The 16272-nt window shown below is 48.0% G+C and overlaps 1 protein-coding gene across 5 annotated transcripts in view; it reads left to right on the top strand.

The window, feature by feature from the left end:
- The window catches only part of evi5b (ecotropic viral integration site 5b), a 28377-nt gene extending 12650 nt beyond the window's left edge, over positions 1 to 15727 (top strand). For 2 of the 5 annotated variants that reach the window (XM_067230758.1, XM_067230759.1), the window contains exons 6-20: positions 87 to 212; positions 590 to 733; positions 1079 to 1168; positions 1276 to 1373; positions 1482 to 1542; positions 1681 to 1734; positions 2902 to 2934; positions 3650 to 3802; positions 5355 to 5486; positions 5871 to 6011; positions 6956 to 7114; positions 7578 to 7724; positions 8473 to 8568; positions 12184 to 12279; positions 13656 to 15727. In XM_067230758.1, coding sequence (XP_067086859.1) covers positions 87 to 212; positions 590 to 733; positions 1079 to 1168; positions 1276 to 1373; positions 1482 to 1542; positions 1681 to 1734; positions 2902 to 2934; positions 3650 to 3802; positions 5355 to 5486; positions 5871 to 6011; positions 6956 to 7114; positions 7578 to 7724; positions 8473 to 8568; positions 12184 to 12279; positions 13656 to 13961 — 1836 coding nt within the window. In that variant the 3' untranslated portion in view covers positions 13962 to 15727. The remainder of the gene's footprint in view (positions 1 to 86; positions 213 to 589; positions 734 to 1078; positions 1169 to 1275; positions 1374 to 1481; positions 1543 to 1680; positions 1735 to 2901; positions 2935 to 3649; positions 3803 to 5354; positions 5487 to 5870; positions 6012 to 6955; positions 7115 to 7577; positions 7725 to 8472; positions 8569 to 12183; positions 12280 to 13655) is intronic. The other 3 variants (XM_067230760.1, XM_067230761.1, XM_067230762.1) reach the window with 3 other exon arrangements.
- The last annotated feature ends 545 nt before the right edge of the window (positions 15728 to 16272 follow it).

Here is a 16272-nt window from a genome sequence, read left to right as displayed (position 1 = left end):
CCAGTCACAGTTGATCTCGTAGATTGTCTGCGCGAGGAATTTGTAGGAACGGGGCATTTTAAAAAGTTCTTCTTTTTGTCTCCTAGATGCCAGAGGAGGAGGCGTTCTGTGTGTTTGTGAAACTGATGCAGGATTACAGACTGAGGGAGCTTTTCAAACCCACCATGGCTGAGCTGGGCCTCTGCATGTTCCAGTTTGAATGTATGATACAGGTAGGACGTGCCGCATGCCAGAGCAGCACTCCTGTCCCTCCTCCAAACCGTGTTCTGCAGGTCGTTCGTTGTCACGGCCCTGATAAATAACAATGTATACTTCTCTGTGAATAAAATGATAGTTTTGAAAGAAATCTCTCCTCTGGTCGACCTGGTCTGTCTCCGCCCCTCTTCAGGGAGTCAGGTGGCTGAGCGGTGAGGGAGTCGGACTAGTAATCCGAAGGTTGCCAGTTCGATTCCCGCTCATGCCAACTGACGTTGTGTCCTTGGGCAAGGCACTTCACCCTACTTGCCTCGGGGAGAATGTCCCTGTACTTACTGTAAGTCGCTCTGGATAAGAGCGTCTGCTAAATGACTAAATGTAAATGTCTTCACAGGAGCACCTGCCCGAGCTCCACCTTCACTTCCAAGCCCAGAGCTTCCACACCTCCATGTACGCCTCCTCCTGGTTCCTCACCATCTTCCTCACCTCCTTCCCCCTGCCAGTCGCAACCAGGATATTCGACATCTTCATGTGTGAGGTGAGAGAGTCGACGGCGGCCATCCGCGCTTTGCCTCTGCCGTGACCGCGAGACCACGGGAATGTTCCGGTGTGTCAGCAGTGTCTCTGTCATATGAGAAGCCAGCGAGTGAAATGAATACATGCTGTCCATTGGTGCCCCCTGTTGATAAAAAGTAAGAATTGAACATTCTCGGACTAGTTAGGAGTACCCTCCTCATAAACAACCTGTAATCTCCCAATAGTGGCTTAGGTATCAAGTCACCATAAAACGTGACCGCCTGTCCTCCAACGAATGCTCACGTAAACATTTGACCGAATAATGCTCCCGTTTCAAGTCCCAGCTCATCGCTGCTGTTCTCCTCAGGGTTTGGAGATCGTGTTTCGCGTGGGCCTGGCGATCCTGCAGATGAACCAGACAGAACTCATCCAGCTGGACATGGAGGGAATGTTACAGGTACGACCGGACCTCAACCGAAGCAAAGAAAAGAGATTTAACAATACGTGACGATGGCAGTTTGAGGGAAGGGATTGAAGCGTGTGTGTTTGGTCTCCCTCTTTCAGCACTTTCAGAAGATCATCCCACACCAGCTGGACAGCGGACCAGACAAGGTCATACAGGCTGCCTATCAAGTCAAGTACAACGCCAAGAAGATGAAGAAGTGAGGGCTTTATTCTTCCACTGGGTTAGGAGCACCAACGCTCACTGGTTGTCTTAATATTCTGTCTTAAAAAAAAATATATATATATATATATATCTTGTATTTTAGGCTAGAAAAAGAATACACTACAATCAAAACCAAGGAGATGGAGGAGCAAGTGGAGATTAAGGTGAGTGTCGCTGAGCGGTCTGTACACGATTCAGAGGGATGAGAGGCCAGCTACCTACAGGCCTGTGTGTGTGTGTGTGTGTGTGTGTGTGTGTGTGTGTGTGTAGCAGTGTGTGATGATCTTCTCTTCCTCTTCCAGAGGCTGCGCACTGAGAACCGTCTGCTGAAACAGAGGATCGACACGCTGGAGAAAGTGAGTGCCGCCGAAGGTCACGGAGGGTAGGCCGGGGGGATTTGAACCGAGGGGCCCTCCGTATCATTTCATTGCAAGGTCACCCTCCGTCAAACTCGTCCACACAGGACCATCCACAATAAACCATCCCGCTCTTCTCCACTCACCATCCATCCATATTCCGACACGCAGGCCTTTTTTGCTTTTTCCTGGGCTGAGCCGGGGTGGAACGTCCAATCAAAAGACACAGTAGCCCCCCCTCTGCCTGGAGGGGGGGGGGGTGGGTTCTTGTGAATCTACGTAGATGCTGTTGACTTTGTTAAGCAGAGGTTGGCTTTGGAGGAGCGACAGCTTGTCACGCGTCAGAACAGTGGCTGCTGCATCTGATTGGCTGTCATGCGAGGGGGAGGGGCGGGACTTGACACGACTAACCGAAACGGCATCTGCAAGCGGCTTGATGAAATGTGAGAGTTAACTGCGTGAGAGGACACATCCTCTTGGATGTGACTGCATGCCACGGTGCATGGTCGCAGCTCTGCTTGCTTGGTTCTAGGCTGGTGTGTCTTGGCCTGACCAGGGCACCGTGCATGACACCTGGGCAGAGGATGGCCTGCAGGCACCAACGGAGAACCCTGGTCTCAAAGTTTAACCCACTCATGTCACAGTGTCCCTTCCAAGCCAGTTTCTAGGCTGCCGTCTTTGGCCCCCAAAACATCTCCTCATGACTCACTCCTCTGAACACGACTAACTCAAATCATTTTGAAGGTTTTCCGAAACTCGACGTAACAACATTAAAAGATACCTCAAGTGGCTGTTTAAAAAAAAAAAAAAAGCATGACTTCTAAACACACTCACTGTGCTGCGGACTTGTACTGCTCTCTATCTCTGCTTTGTAGCTAGCTGCCCTTTGCTTTGCCTGTCTGAAACCTTGTCACCATGTCGTCACTAATGCCACTAACTTTCATTTCATCCCCACCTCACCTCACCCACACCCGAAGGCCATGTTCCTTTTCTACCTCCTTAGAGATGACAAAAGAAATAACCGAATAAAATATTTTCAAAAGGAGGATGGAAAATGTACATAGCATTTTCTTTTCGAAATAAATCAAATGTCTTTTTATTTGTGTTGTAAACTGTCTTCTCTGGTTTCTCTCCCTCTACGCTTGTCTTGATGTTTCTGTTTTGTAGGAAAGTGCTTCCTTGGCAGATAGATTGATCCAGGTATAATCTTTATTTCTTCTTATCCTCCCTTCCTTACTCTGCCCTTCCCTTCCTCTCAGACTTCTTTATGTATTTAAGCTCTGCATGCTTATGATTGCTATTTTTGTACAGCAAAAAAAAATTTTGGAAAATAAAATACAAGTAGAAAATTTGCTCTCCCTATTACAAATCACAAAGAAGTTAACCCTCGTGCTGCCTTCGGGTCACATGACCCAAAGGTTCATAACGAACCATCATTGTGTTTACCCAATTTTACCCAATACAAAAACAAATAAAAATAATTTTCTTTTAACCTTCGCAATGTGGGGGGTCTGAGACAGCCCGACAGTTAAAAGAAAATGCTTCACTTTGTTTTTGTATGAGGTAAATTTGTCGCAATACGACGGTGGGTCACAATGACTGATGGGTCAGAATGACCCGAAGATAACACAAGGGTTAAACTTTAAGAAGTGCATGTATAATCTCACATCAAGATATCGTTATGTATCGTACCATGCCGAGCTAAATCCTCGCACTGTTAATCAAGGCCAACTAACGAATCTCAAGAAGCCTATAAAAGAAAAAAAACAAAACGACGGCATGCGTTTCCAAAACTCAATCTCTTACCACATCGATTTGCCCGCCCTCTTCCGACCTCCCCCCCTCCCCCCCCCCCACCATGGTCCTGTCGGGCTCCCCCCCCTCCCCCCCCCCTCCTGGTTGGTTATGTCCCAAGGGACAAGTGACGCGAGCCCAGGAGGCCGAGGAGAGCTACCTGGTGAAGCGGGAGCTGGCCACGGTCAGGCAGCAGGGCGAGGACACCAGCGCTCAGCTGGAGCAGGCCCTGGGCGTCATCAGCCAACTCCGGCAGCCGCAGCGCCACCCAGCGGTAAGGAGGGGCCAAGCCGCCCCCTGGTGGAGGGAAGAGCTCACAGACGGACTCTCCTCCAGCCAGCACGGGGCAAACCCACTCCCCTGAAAAGGATACCATCAGCTTGTGATGGAGGCAAAAATGATGCTGGTGTTTTTTTGGGGGGGGGATGTGGTGCAGCCGTAATGGTTTGTGTTGTGTAATGACACTGAGGGTTGATTTATCTGCAACTTTTTACATTTCCTTCGCGGTGTGGATGTTGTTTTCGTAATCCATCAATGTGGTTATTTCTCTCCGGCAGTGAAAGTGCATATGTTGCCTAGCGACGAAATCACTTGTCACAGAAGAGATGGATTGATTCCCTCCAGCCCCCCCCCCCTTTAGTTCTGTCTCTTTGCATAATGACACGTTTTGCATGCATCGCTTCAAATCAGGACACAGTGTTCCATACAGCAAAGCCACCATTTGGAGCCTTTTTTAACATCACCAGGAACACAATCGTGAATATGTAATCAGCCGCCTGATGGTGATAGGTGCTACACAGAGCTGTGCTGAACCTACTTGGCTGTTTGGGCGCACAGGCGTTGACCAAGCATCCAAGAGGGTACACTGTATTATTTATGGCCGCAGTGAGAGATTCATCATGAGATAATGTGTGTAATGAATATGAAAGTGCTGTTTTACATAAGACAGTGCCTTGCTTGGAGAGTGAGCTGCCATCAAACATGCATGTAGTTTTCAGTAACCGGGAGGTTCTTTCCTCTTGTTAAAATCAAGTGGAAAGAATTCAAAATGTGTTCTTACAGCACTATCCCGCTAAATCTTGGTCGTGGAAACGATAAACATGCAAGCAAGACAAGACGATCAACACGTATTTCCAATGCAGTTGGACCACACCGTTTTGTATTCTGAGCATAATCATCTGTTTAGTCAAGAGACTAATGTTATGGACATGACAACGAGTATAATGGACCAACTCACCTCCTAACTGGCTCCCCCTCTCCTCCTTCCCCTCGCTCCTCCATATCCCCTCTCTTCCTCCTCCTCTCCTCCTCCCCCTCGCTCCTCCATATCCCCTCTCTTCCTCCTCCTCCCCCTCGCTCCTCCATATCCCCTCTCTTCCTCCTCCTCCCCCTCGCTCCTCCATATCCCCTCTCTTCCTCCTCCTCCCCCTCGCTCCTCCATATCCCCTCTCCTCCTCCCCCTCGCTCCTCCATATTCCCTCTCCTCCTCCCCCTCGCTCCTCCATATTCCCTCTCCTCCTCCTCGCTCCTCCATATCCCCTCTCCTCCTCCTCCCCCTCGCTCCTCCATATTCCCTCTCCTCCTCCTCCTCGCTCCTCCATATCCCCTCTCTTCCTCCTCCTCCTCCCCCTCGCTCCTCCATATTCCCTCTCCTCCTCCCCCTCGCTCCTCCATATCCCTTCTCCTCCCCCTCGCTCTTCCTCCTCTTGGCTCCTCCATATTCCCTCGCTCCTCCATATCCTCCTCCCCCTCACTCCTCCTCCTCCATATCCCTTCTCCTCCCCCCCCCTCCCCCTCCCCCCCCCCCCCTCCCCGCCGGGCTGTAGAAGGGAAGCCCCCGCTACAGCGAGGAGTTCACCCTGCAGCTGGAGAGGGAGCTGGTCCAGGCCCGGCTAAAGGAGGCCGAGTCCCAGTGCGCCCTCAAGGAGATGCAGGACAAGATCCTGGACATCGAGAAGGTGAGCGGGAGGTGGATCGTCGTGATGTCACACCGTGATGTCACGTCGGTGGCACTGGGATCTAGTCTCACCCCTGGAGGCACTGTCACCCCCCTCCCTCCTCCTCCCGGCCTTGGATTTGAAGTTTCACTGAAGGCCTATCAGGAACCTGCACCCTCAAAACTGTCAGACGGCCAAGCGGTTAGGGAATCGGGCTATTAATCAGAAAGTTGCCGGTTCGATTCCAGGCCGTGAAAAAATTACGTTGTGTCCTTGGGCAAGGCACTTCACCCTACTTTCCTCAGGGAGGGGAATGTCCCTGTACTTACTGTAAATCACTCTGGATAAGAGCGTTTGCTAAATGTAAACTAAATGTCCATGTAAAGCTGCTGTTGTCTCCTCCAGAGGAACACGTCTCTGCCAGACGAGTACAACGTGGTGAGACTGCAGGAGGAGCTGATGGGGGTGAAGCTGCGGGAGGCGGAGGCCGTGACGGGCCTGAAGGAGCTGAGACAACAGGTCAGAGATCTGGAGGAGCACTGGCAGGTAAGCTCCTTCTAAACACACACAGAGACTCTCTCTCTCACACACACACACGCACAGTAGCTGTTCTCCTGCTGAAGACACAAGCCTAGACACCAAACTCACCAAAACAGAAAACCTTTTGCGAAAGAGAACCCAAGAGAAAAAGTTCTACCTCCACAATTATTATCTTCCTACTGACATATGGCATTTGACACTTACATTTACATTACATTTAGTCATTTAGCAGACGCTCTTATCCAGAGCGACTTACAGTAAGTACAGGGACATTCCCCCCGAGGCAAGTAGGGTGAAGTGCCTTGCCCAAGGACACAACGTCAGTTGGCATGACCGGGAATCGAACTGGCAACCTTCGGATTACTAGCCCGATTCCCTCACCGCTCAGCCACCTGACTCAGCCACCTGACTCCACTTATGCAGTCATGCCAATACTTCTCATGAAAGACACGAGCATAGCGACAAAACCTCACACGAAACAGAGAGCAGCCACAACCTGCACGCGCAGCACCTTCACCGCCCCCGATGGAACGTTTAGCGTTGTGAGTGGGAGTATGGAGTCAGGTGGCTGAGCGGTTAGGGAATCGGGCTATTAATCAGAAGGTTGCCGGTTCGATTCCCGGCATGAAAAATGACATTGTGTCCTTGGGCAAGGCACTTCACCCTACTTGCCTCGGGGGGAATGTCCCTGTACTTACTGTAAGTCGCTCTGGATAAGAGCGTCTGCTAAATGACTAAATGTGAGTGACGGTGTGTCCCCATGTCTTGTGTGACGGTGTGTCCCCATGTCTTGAGTGACGGTGTGTCCCCATGTCTTGAGTGACGGTGTGTCCCCATGTCTTGTGTGACGGTGTGTCCCCATGTCTTGAGTGACGGTGTGTCCCCATGTCTTGAGTGACGGTGTGTCCCCTTGTCTTGAGTGACGGTGTGTCCCCATGTCTCCCCCACAGCGTCACCTGGCGCGCACGGCCGGCCGCTGGAAGGACAGCCCACGGAAGAATGCGGTGAGCGAGCTTCAGGACGAGCTGATGAGCGCCAGGCTGCGGGAGGCCGAGGCCCTGGCAGAGCTCCGAGAGGGCCGACAGAGGATGCTGGAGATGGAGACACAGGTCAGAGGTCACAGCTGCCCAGCCCCACAGCCCCCGCACGAATAGTCCTGCGTCAGCTTGACTGACAGGTGCCACGAGGTGCACTGTCTAACTACAACCAGTAGAGGGCGGTAGTAATGCGCACAGCCGTGCTTTCCACACACCCTGACTTCCTTTAGTGTTCTGTTAAGTAAATAATGTGAAAATGCAGGTACAGGATCCTAGCATGTACTGAAACCTGATTAACAAATCCCTTAAGCACTTATTTGTTTTTTCACAATGTATGCTTCATGTTTTGGCTGCTCGCAATGTTTGGGGCTATCTCGTTGTTATGATCAGTGACCTATGCTCTTTTGTAAAGCTCTCTCTTGGAAGTCGCTTTGGATAAAAGCGTCTGCAAAATGCATAAATCTAAATGTCTGCTAAAATGTATGTATTATGAGTCTTAATCGGGGGGGAAACGTTTTTTTGTTGTGCCATCCAGAACCAGATCCATGGCAACCAACTTCGCCGGGCGGAGCAGGAGGGCAGAGTTTTTCAGGAGCGCATGGAGTCGCTGACCAGCCAGAACAAGGGTCTGCTCCTGCAGCTGCAGGAGTTCAAACGCAAACAGGCCGAGATCGAGTGCAAGGTAACAGCCCTGTTGCATCATAGCTGGAGCTGTCCTTCACGACAAGGGACGTTTACCCAGTACCTTCTCCTGGCCCCGAACATCTATTAACCCTGACACAGAACACAATCTACTTGTATTAATAGCAAGCTCACATGAGAACATACTAATTAGTATCCAATGACGAGTTCTATTGATTAGTGAATAATGTAAGCACACAGGAAATCCCAATTTCTCCCACAGTTGGACCTACAGCGAGGGAGCCCAAAACTCCGAACCTCTAAACTTCTCCGAACTGCGTTTGTGCTTCAGACAGACTAAACAGTCTCCCCCCCCCTCCCACAAAGGCCTTGCTGCTTTTGCAGCAGGCTGAAATCGTGCCATTTTTCAACTGGAAAATGTTCTTAATCAGTGTTTTGCTGATGGGTTATGAAATCTGCTTTATCTAGTTGTTGCTTCCCTGCCAGATTAATATACAGCTCCAGAAAAGGGAAGCTTCTTCTTCTGCTTCTAATGCTTTCAGACAGCGATAGCATCTTGACGCTGTCAACAGCTCTCTGCAGCTCAGCAAATCTCACTTCAGAAATCACAAAACACATTCAAGTCTTTTTTCTCTCTCCTTTTTTTTTTCACGCTGCTGTGTTCAGTGCCCAGTCATTAACGACTCTCAAGGCAGCCATGCATGTCTGAGCAGTCCCTCGCTCTGATATGCCTGTGCATAAATGTCTGGTGTCACAGTGTGATTTGAAGGCTGGTGTGTGTGTTTCAGAGCAAGGAGGAGGTGATGGCAGTGAGGCTGAGAGAGGCGGACAACATTGCCGCGATGGCCGAACTCCAGCAACAGGTCTCAGAGTTGGAGATACAGGTACTGCTATCCTGTCTCAATCAATCACTTTATTTATAAAGCACAATTAAACACAACTTCCGTTGACCAATGTGCTATACAGAGTGCTAAACAGCACCACCACATGATAACAGACACAGACAAACAGAATAACCGCATCAACATTCATTTTTTATAAGACAAATCAAATAAAAAGGTCTTTAACCTCACTTTAAGGAAGGACAAGGAAGGTGCTGTTCTAATTTCCAGAGGAAGACTTTCCATGGCTGTGCGATGCACACACTGTACACACACACACAGTACACAAACACACACTAATGTGCAAACAAACACATGCTGGGCCAACAGTTTAAAAACGACTCGACTTTTTCTTTTCATTTTTTTTTCTTCTTTCTTTCAAACAGATGAAGTTTGAGTACACCACTAGCTTTCAGAGACGCCCCTTACAGGAAGGTATGCGGATAGAGAAGGCTGTATCTATTTTGGGTTTCTGCATTGATGTGAGGAAGAAGGTGGGGTATGTCAGGCAAAATACAAGAAAAGGTGTGTGGGGGGGGGTGGATTAACAAAGAATGGCCTGCATAAAAGGGACCTCACATAAACCAATAAGGGTCAGGGGAAGATACCTATTTTTCTTCATGGAAATTCAGTGTAGCAGTCAAATAAGGTGATCTAAGCGGCTTCAGTGTCCTCAAAAATAACGTACGATCAATCTGAGGTTCCTTATATTCTCTAATGAAGTACAAACTTTCTGTGTGCGTTTGACCACCCTTTACTGCAAGCAATGTATGTGGTGAACATGGATTTACGAATTTAAAATCAAGCACACAGCTTTGTATCAACTGTGATAGAACTGGGAAGGGATGCGGTTGTCTCAGGGGGTAACAGTGGAGATTGGCTGTGATTGTATATCTTCTCTTCGCGAGAAATTAACTGGGGATGTTGTGTATCAGCTAAGTGAGTCACCTCATTCTGGGGTGCTGTTATGAGCAAACAAGTGTTAGACAAAATGCACCCACACACATACACCATGTATCCTCTCATGACAAAACCAAACTCTGATCTAGATGATTTTTTTAAGCCCAACCTATACCTTAGTTTCAGACCTTACAGACACACACACACACACACTGTGTGGTCTGAGGTTAGTTACTAGGCACCTCAGCAACAACATAGGTGACATCACCCTACCACTATCACCACCCTCTTCTGCAAGAGATGCAAATGGTGCTATGTGTCTGCCCAGCTCAACATAATGAAGCAACCAAGCGTTTAGGGAGTCAGTTGGCTGAGCGGTGAGGGAGTCGGGCTAGTAATCCAAAGGTTGCCAGTTCGATTCCCGGTCATGCCAACTGACGTTGTGTCCTTGGGCAAGGCACTTCACCCTACTTGCCTCGGGGGAATGTCCCTGTACTTGCTGTAAGTCGCTCTGGATAAGAGCGTCTGCTAAATGACTAAATGTAAATGTTTTGTAGAACGCCATTCCCGTGTTCAGAAGGCTCGTTTTGGTCTGTGGTTGGTGACAGTGAACATGTATCTTGGGGTTAAGGGTTGATAGTTTGGTAGGCCCAGTGAGAGGGGTATCGATTCTACAACCCTTCTGGTGATGCCTGCTAACCTTGGGCCCGGGCGCAGATGAAGGTGGGAGGAGAGGGACTCGATGCTAGTTCAGCTGTGCTCTCCTCCTGAGCCAGAATGGATGGTGACGTCTTTGAGTATCGCCAGGCCTTCACTGCCTGTCCTATCTGCTCCAGGGGCACTTCCTGCCGCCAAGCAGTACACTGACACCTTGGGCGGCGGGCTGGAGGAGCATCAGTTTTGACACATTGAGTTCTTCCCAAACAAAAAAGGGTACACTTTTTATATCATGTTTGGGGTGTTTCAAAACCAGCCACATCCATCGTGATCATGGTGATAACACAGCACAACCATCTCCACTTCAAGATAAGAAAACCACTTCCTATTACACTACTGCTAGAATCAAAGGGGACTCGCTTGATTTGTAGTTTTTGCATCTTGACATGCTCAGAGATTTAAAGAAGGGATTAGATGCACCTCAGAGGCACAGCTCGCGCTTTTTTGAGTGCGTGAGACGATTCAAAGATTCCAATTAGTGAGAGCGTTTTCTAAGATGACATCGATAGGATCACTGAATATCTTTCGTTTCCTCGCTTTCCATGAAGGCCTTTTTCAAATCTGACTGATTTTCACAGAGGAAACCCGTCCAGTTCCTGTTTTTTACGCTTTGCTCGCTTACTTCTTTTTCAGTTGGTGATTGGCGTCGAAGTTGTGTAAATGTTCTATTCATAATAGTCTTACGATAAATAGTAGACTGTCATGTCAGATATGAATGTTACAGGGTAGGTCTGCTTTTGAATCATCAAAAGGTCACCATACATGTCCAAAGCCCTTCTCACTACAACCAAAATAATATTACTGCCATACTTACTCATTTCATTGTAGTTCCTGTAGTATCTTTCTAAATACAACATTGACCAACGAGAGTCAAACATGGTACGTGACACAGGAACGTAAAACCAAACCGACGTGAGACTTGCTTGTCTCCAAAGGACAGCAGTCTTGTGGTCGTTGGAGACAGACGAGGAAGCCATTACTTAGACGTTTGACGTCCCTGGCCACAGCCATGACACCTGGTGATTCACATAGCTTAACATGAGGAAGTCTAACTAACTGCCTCACCCTTATCACTTGTGAGGGGGTAGGTGGCGGGTAGGAGGGAGGTGGTGGTGGTGGGGGGGGGGCAAACCTCAAGAAAAACACAGATTCTTGGAAGAAGGATGTTTGCCGAGTTCTCTTTGTCGGAGGCCTATCAGGAACTTGCACCCTCAATTTAACCTCTACCACAGGAATTGAAATCTCCCGTGTACATTTTGGGGGCAGTTGTATCTCACCTCACACCTCCCTCCCCCCCGCACACCTTCTCCTTTTCTGCCCCCAGTTCCAGCCTTGTTTTGTCTGTGGTTTGATAGCCTGCACCCTCTGCCTCCCACTCCCAGTTGTTTTTCACTAGCCGTCTGAAGGGAGTGATTTTGACGTTGCAGATGGGCACAGTGGAGGAGGTAAACAGCTTGCGTGTTCTGGCTGTTGAACGAAGATACTCGCCCCTCATCCCTAGAGCCTCAGGAGGAAATTGAACTCAACCGACATTATCGTGTGTTCGGTTTCCTCCTTTATCTCTGACTGTTAGCTGCCACCTCTATATTTATCCTCTATGATGCTACTTTTCCAGTGATGTATCTGTAGTTACTATAATCAGACAGACATATTCTCCTACATGTAGTTTCAATAGGACTGTCTATAAAGGTATAGGATCTGTGAAAGGGTAAACCACCTTAGCTCAGGTCTCTTTTAATCGCCCTTACAACCACAAGATGCAGTGCTGCCATTAAAGCCATTATGAAGTGTCCGTTTCACAATATCCACACTCTTCCTGTGCAGCCAGGCCTACCAGACGCTTGTATCCATAGCGACATACAGATGATGGGGGGGGGGGGACCTGCGTCTTCTCGATCTGCTCGACGACTGAGTCATACCCATCCCTTTTTGCGTGATCCGCTGTCGGGGTTTGAGATTGCGAGGCCCGTATGAGACGCGTGTGGTGTGGTTGTGTTTCAGAAGGAAGAAGGGAAGGTCCAGGGGCAGCTCAACAACACAGATTCAAGCCAGTACATCCGCGACCTGAAGGACCAGATATCGGAGCTGAAAGACGAGGTGAGTTGGAAGTTTGGATCAGGGGGTCCTGAAGACATAATGTCTGGAGTTTGGGGAGAGTGTGGTTCTCCTAAACGCATTTTTAACCCCCCCAAAAAAATAATGGTAGCAAAAAAAATCATGGTAGCATGGTTTTTGTTGGTTCATAAATGTTGTAAAAATTATTTATTTTTTTAAGTATTTTGAGGTTAACACCAGGTAAAAAAGTGTTAACTACACCCCTTCACTTCCTGTCACCCAACCCACTGCTTCTAAGTAAAACAGCATTAAGCAGAGCCAAACCCAGATTACATGGACTATTTTCTTCAATCAACTTTAACACCGATGTGTTTCCCCCACCCCGAAATCAGATGAAGCGCTCGATGTTTTAGAGTTTAGCAGAGCCTTCGTATGTTGAATCAAAGGTGAAAGGGTGCAGAAAAAGGAAAAAAAAGTTAGACATAGTCTTGCTGGGCATCTCTAAATCATGCATTGTGTTCCCGGTGGACTTGGCGTAAAGGTGGTGCCTGCCTTACAAGTAGTCAGGTAAATGAGTAGTAGTCGGCATGCATCAGGAGTCTGTCTGAGTTCCCCCATCCACCTCAGGTCTGCTGGTCAGGCAGTGACGATGGGACAGGGGACATCTTGTCATGCTGATTAGTGTTTGTGGTGAGGCCGATCTAAAAGCTGTGAAAACGTCTCAACAGTAAAGATGCAAGCCTGTGAATCTCTCCCCTGCTGCTGACACAAACTGTTTTACTAGCAGGAAACACGATCTCACGTCTAAGAGTAGACTAGTGAACACAAGCGATCCCAGCAAAACTACCGATCACTCCGTCCTCAACATTTCATGATCAACTTTAGACACTGATTATTAGTATCTTAGCCATGTGTATTATTTGAAAGAAGTGACATTAGTGAGTAGCCGAGCTTAAAATGTGGCCATTTCTGTGAGTTATTTTCCCTGTCTCTAAACCGGCCCTTTGACTGCCTCTCTTTCTACATGTCTGTCTTTGTGAGGCAGGCTAATCCAGGTGAGTGTTGGCAACAAGCAGATTGGCCCTGCTTCCCCCAGTGGTCGAGAGCAGACCCTGTTTACGATGACCTGTGACCCCACCCTCACTTGCCCCTACCGTGTTCCTAACCATGTTTGGGGGTCGTTGACTGAAAACATGAAACCAAGTCAATCACATGAATGTGTCCTATCCCCCCCCCCCCCCTCCCCCCAATGCACGTAATTTCCCTTCCCGTTCAATTGTCGATACAAATCAGATTCAAATTGACCTTGTCGTGGTACGAGTTTGTGCACCGTGTGTGACTGTTCGTCGGCATGCGTTTGCATACTAGCCAGTTTGCCTCGAACTCCTTCACACCGCCCCTCCTCCTCGTCTCCACAGATCCGCTGTCTAAAAGGCCAGAGGGGCGTGGTCAAGACGCCCACTTTTGACGGGATCCACATCGTCAACCACTACGTGGTGGATGACGAGTCGTACCAGTCCTCCGACGAAGACGGAGTCCGGGGCCCCGCCCACCTGGGCCCCGCCCACCTGGGCCCCGCCCACCTGGGCCCCCAGACCACCAGCAGTAGCAGTCGCCTCAGACTGCACCCCGACCTGGGGGACTCTGACAGTGAGGACGAGGAGGACGAGGGCCTGCGTCTGTCCGTGCCCTCCAACGGCAACCACAAGACCACCACGGTGTGACCGGGCCCGGGGGGGCGTGGCCCCGCAGGACTCGTCACTCGCGGGGGGGAAGCAGGGGATGCGGGATTGGTTGGCTGCTCTGGGAGAACGCACGGGCTAGGACTCGACAGCGGAGAATGCTCCAAATCGATCGTGTCACACTTAGGAATCATGTTAGAATCACACCTGTGGAGTTTTCCCTCTGTTTGTATTTGTCTGAGTTAACAGTTTTTTTTTGTAATTTATGCCAAAACCTTTCAGCTGAATATATCAATGCAGTATCAATGCTCTGGGCGTTGACAGTATAAGAGAGGAGCACCAACCAGGTTTGAGATTTATAAGCACCCCAGACCAATCTGGGTGGGCTGAGCCTATCCCGGCTAAGCAACCAGCAGGCCACGCCCCTCCCTCAGCCCCACAACTAGGTACAACACAGAGACTATCTAATGGAACGTTACGTGGATTACAATTACACACTTCATTCAATTGTTTTTTTTGTTTTTTTTTGTCAATGTAACGTTTTAGGTAAACACCAATAATAAATGTCTCCTTTTCTAAGTGACCTATTAAGGCGGAACATGTGAGGGAGAGATGTTTGTCACTAATGTAGTACTAATGAATCTGGCAGTGAGCCCAGCATCAAAGCAAGACCCTATCAACCAACGCTGAGTTGGAGAGAGTTGCCTGTTGGCCTGAGTGTGTCCCACATGCCTGTTCAGGGGCAGGGAGTCAGGAGGTCAGGTTGAATCTTGCGTCTGTGTACATATGTAAATGTGCTTGTATTGTCTTTTTCCCTCCCCCAATTCCATTTTAACTTGAAAATATGTATCTAATGATGAATTCTTGCATATCTGATGTTTATAATGTATTGTACGATTCAGACGAAAGGGACTTTATTTCTGTAGGTGGAGGTCTTGTTAACGAGGCCATCGAGGGCTGGTTCGCATTTTTTCCACAAACATTGTGTCTTTGTACAGCACGTTTTTTCAGATCGCATTCATGTATGTAGCAGGAGGAATAACGGATCACTTAACTTTATTGGAATATCTTGGCATGCTGTGTTATGGGAGCATGTTACTAGTTAAAGTGAATCATCTACACATCAAGAGGAGAAAAGTAATGCTGCTTATGTCAAGTGGGCATCCAGATCATCTGAGGAACATTGGACTTAGACAACATTGTGCAAAAGTGTATTGTACACGCCTTCTGACTGTATCACGGTCCCGGGGGAACATTCATACCGGTATGAGGAGTAGGAGGAGGAGTATGTTTTACAGCAGAAAGTTGTCTGAAAATACAGAAAGTTAAGGTTCACTGTGGAGAGATGAAGCATTGTCTAATGTTACTAAAGTCCATGTCTTTTTCATAGGCCCTGTTGTTAAGTTAGCTCCATCACTGTCACACGGAATGACAGTTATCTATAATAAGGCCATCAGACTCTCTAAATTATTACAACACTAAACAAGTGCCCCCGTTTCCAGTTAAGACTAGCTGTGATTGAATCCAAACCACAACCTATCAGACTGGTCTTGGGATACTCAGATATGCTGTAGGTTCAGCTACCAGAATGCACTGCTAACTTCTTTTTTTGAGTGTGCTAATGCGATCACCGATGGAATAAGTTGCTTGGAAGAGGCATGCGTTTTCAGGCACTTTCAGACAGTGTGGAATGCAGTACGGACAGATCAGCGTGTGGCTGCCCTTAACACTATGGAATGATTATCAGACTGAAAACGTGTGACATTGTTGTGTGTGATGAGTTCACAAATAAACTATTTGATAAATTATCATATGTTCCTATGAGTATTTGAAAGCCAAGTCAATGTTTGTGTGCGCAGGTGGGGGGTGGGGTTACAATTTACGATATTTTGTATTTAAATATAATTAATCTTGCGTGTAGATAAAAATAAAGGATTACTCAATGACAGGATTCGGTATATGATAGAATGCCATTTAGACCTACTTGTATAAAATTAATGGTGTCAATGTTCAAGATATTTACATTTTCATCACTGGTACGCATTGTTCATATTATCCTATAACATGCATTAAACACATTGGCATAAACGCTTTATGCAAACTGTTAACAATTTATTGCGGTTCGCTGCGGTGAGATGCTCGACCTCGCTTTCTTCCTTAACATTTGATTTGCTAATGAATCTGGTTGCTGAAAGATGTTCAGGAAGTTACTGGTTTCAAAAGCCGAAACTTAGAGTCGCCCTCTTCCAGTGCGCAAATGTTCAATAGGGACAGCATAGCCTACAATTTGATGATAAATTGCATTTTGAATTCGGACGCGCCTTGAAGAGGTCACTTATTAAGATTTAACACC

The sequence above is a fragment of the Osmerus mordax genome, chromosome 27 (assembly GCF_038355195.1).
Source record: "Osmerus mordax isolate fOsmMor3 chromosome 27, fOsmMor3.pri, whole genome shotgun sequence".
NCBI lineage: Eukaryota > Metazoa > Chordata > Actinopteri > Osmeriformes > Osmeridae > Osmerus > Osmerus mordax.
The sequence above is the reverse complement of the archived record's forward strand: the minus strand, read 5'-3'. Positions and strand labels throughout refer to the sequence as shown.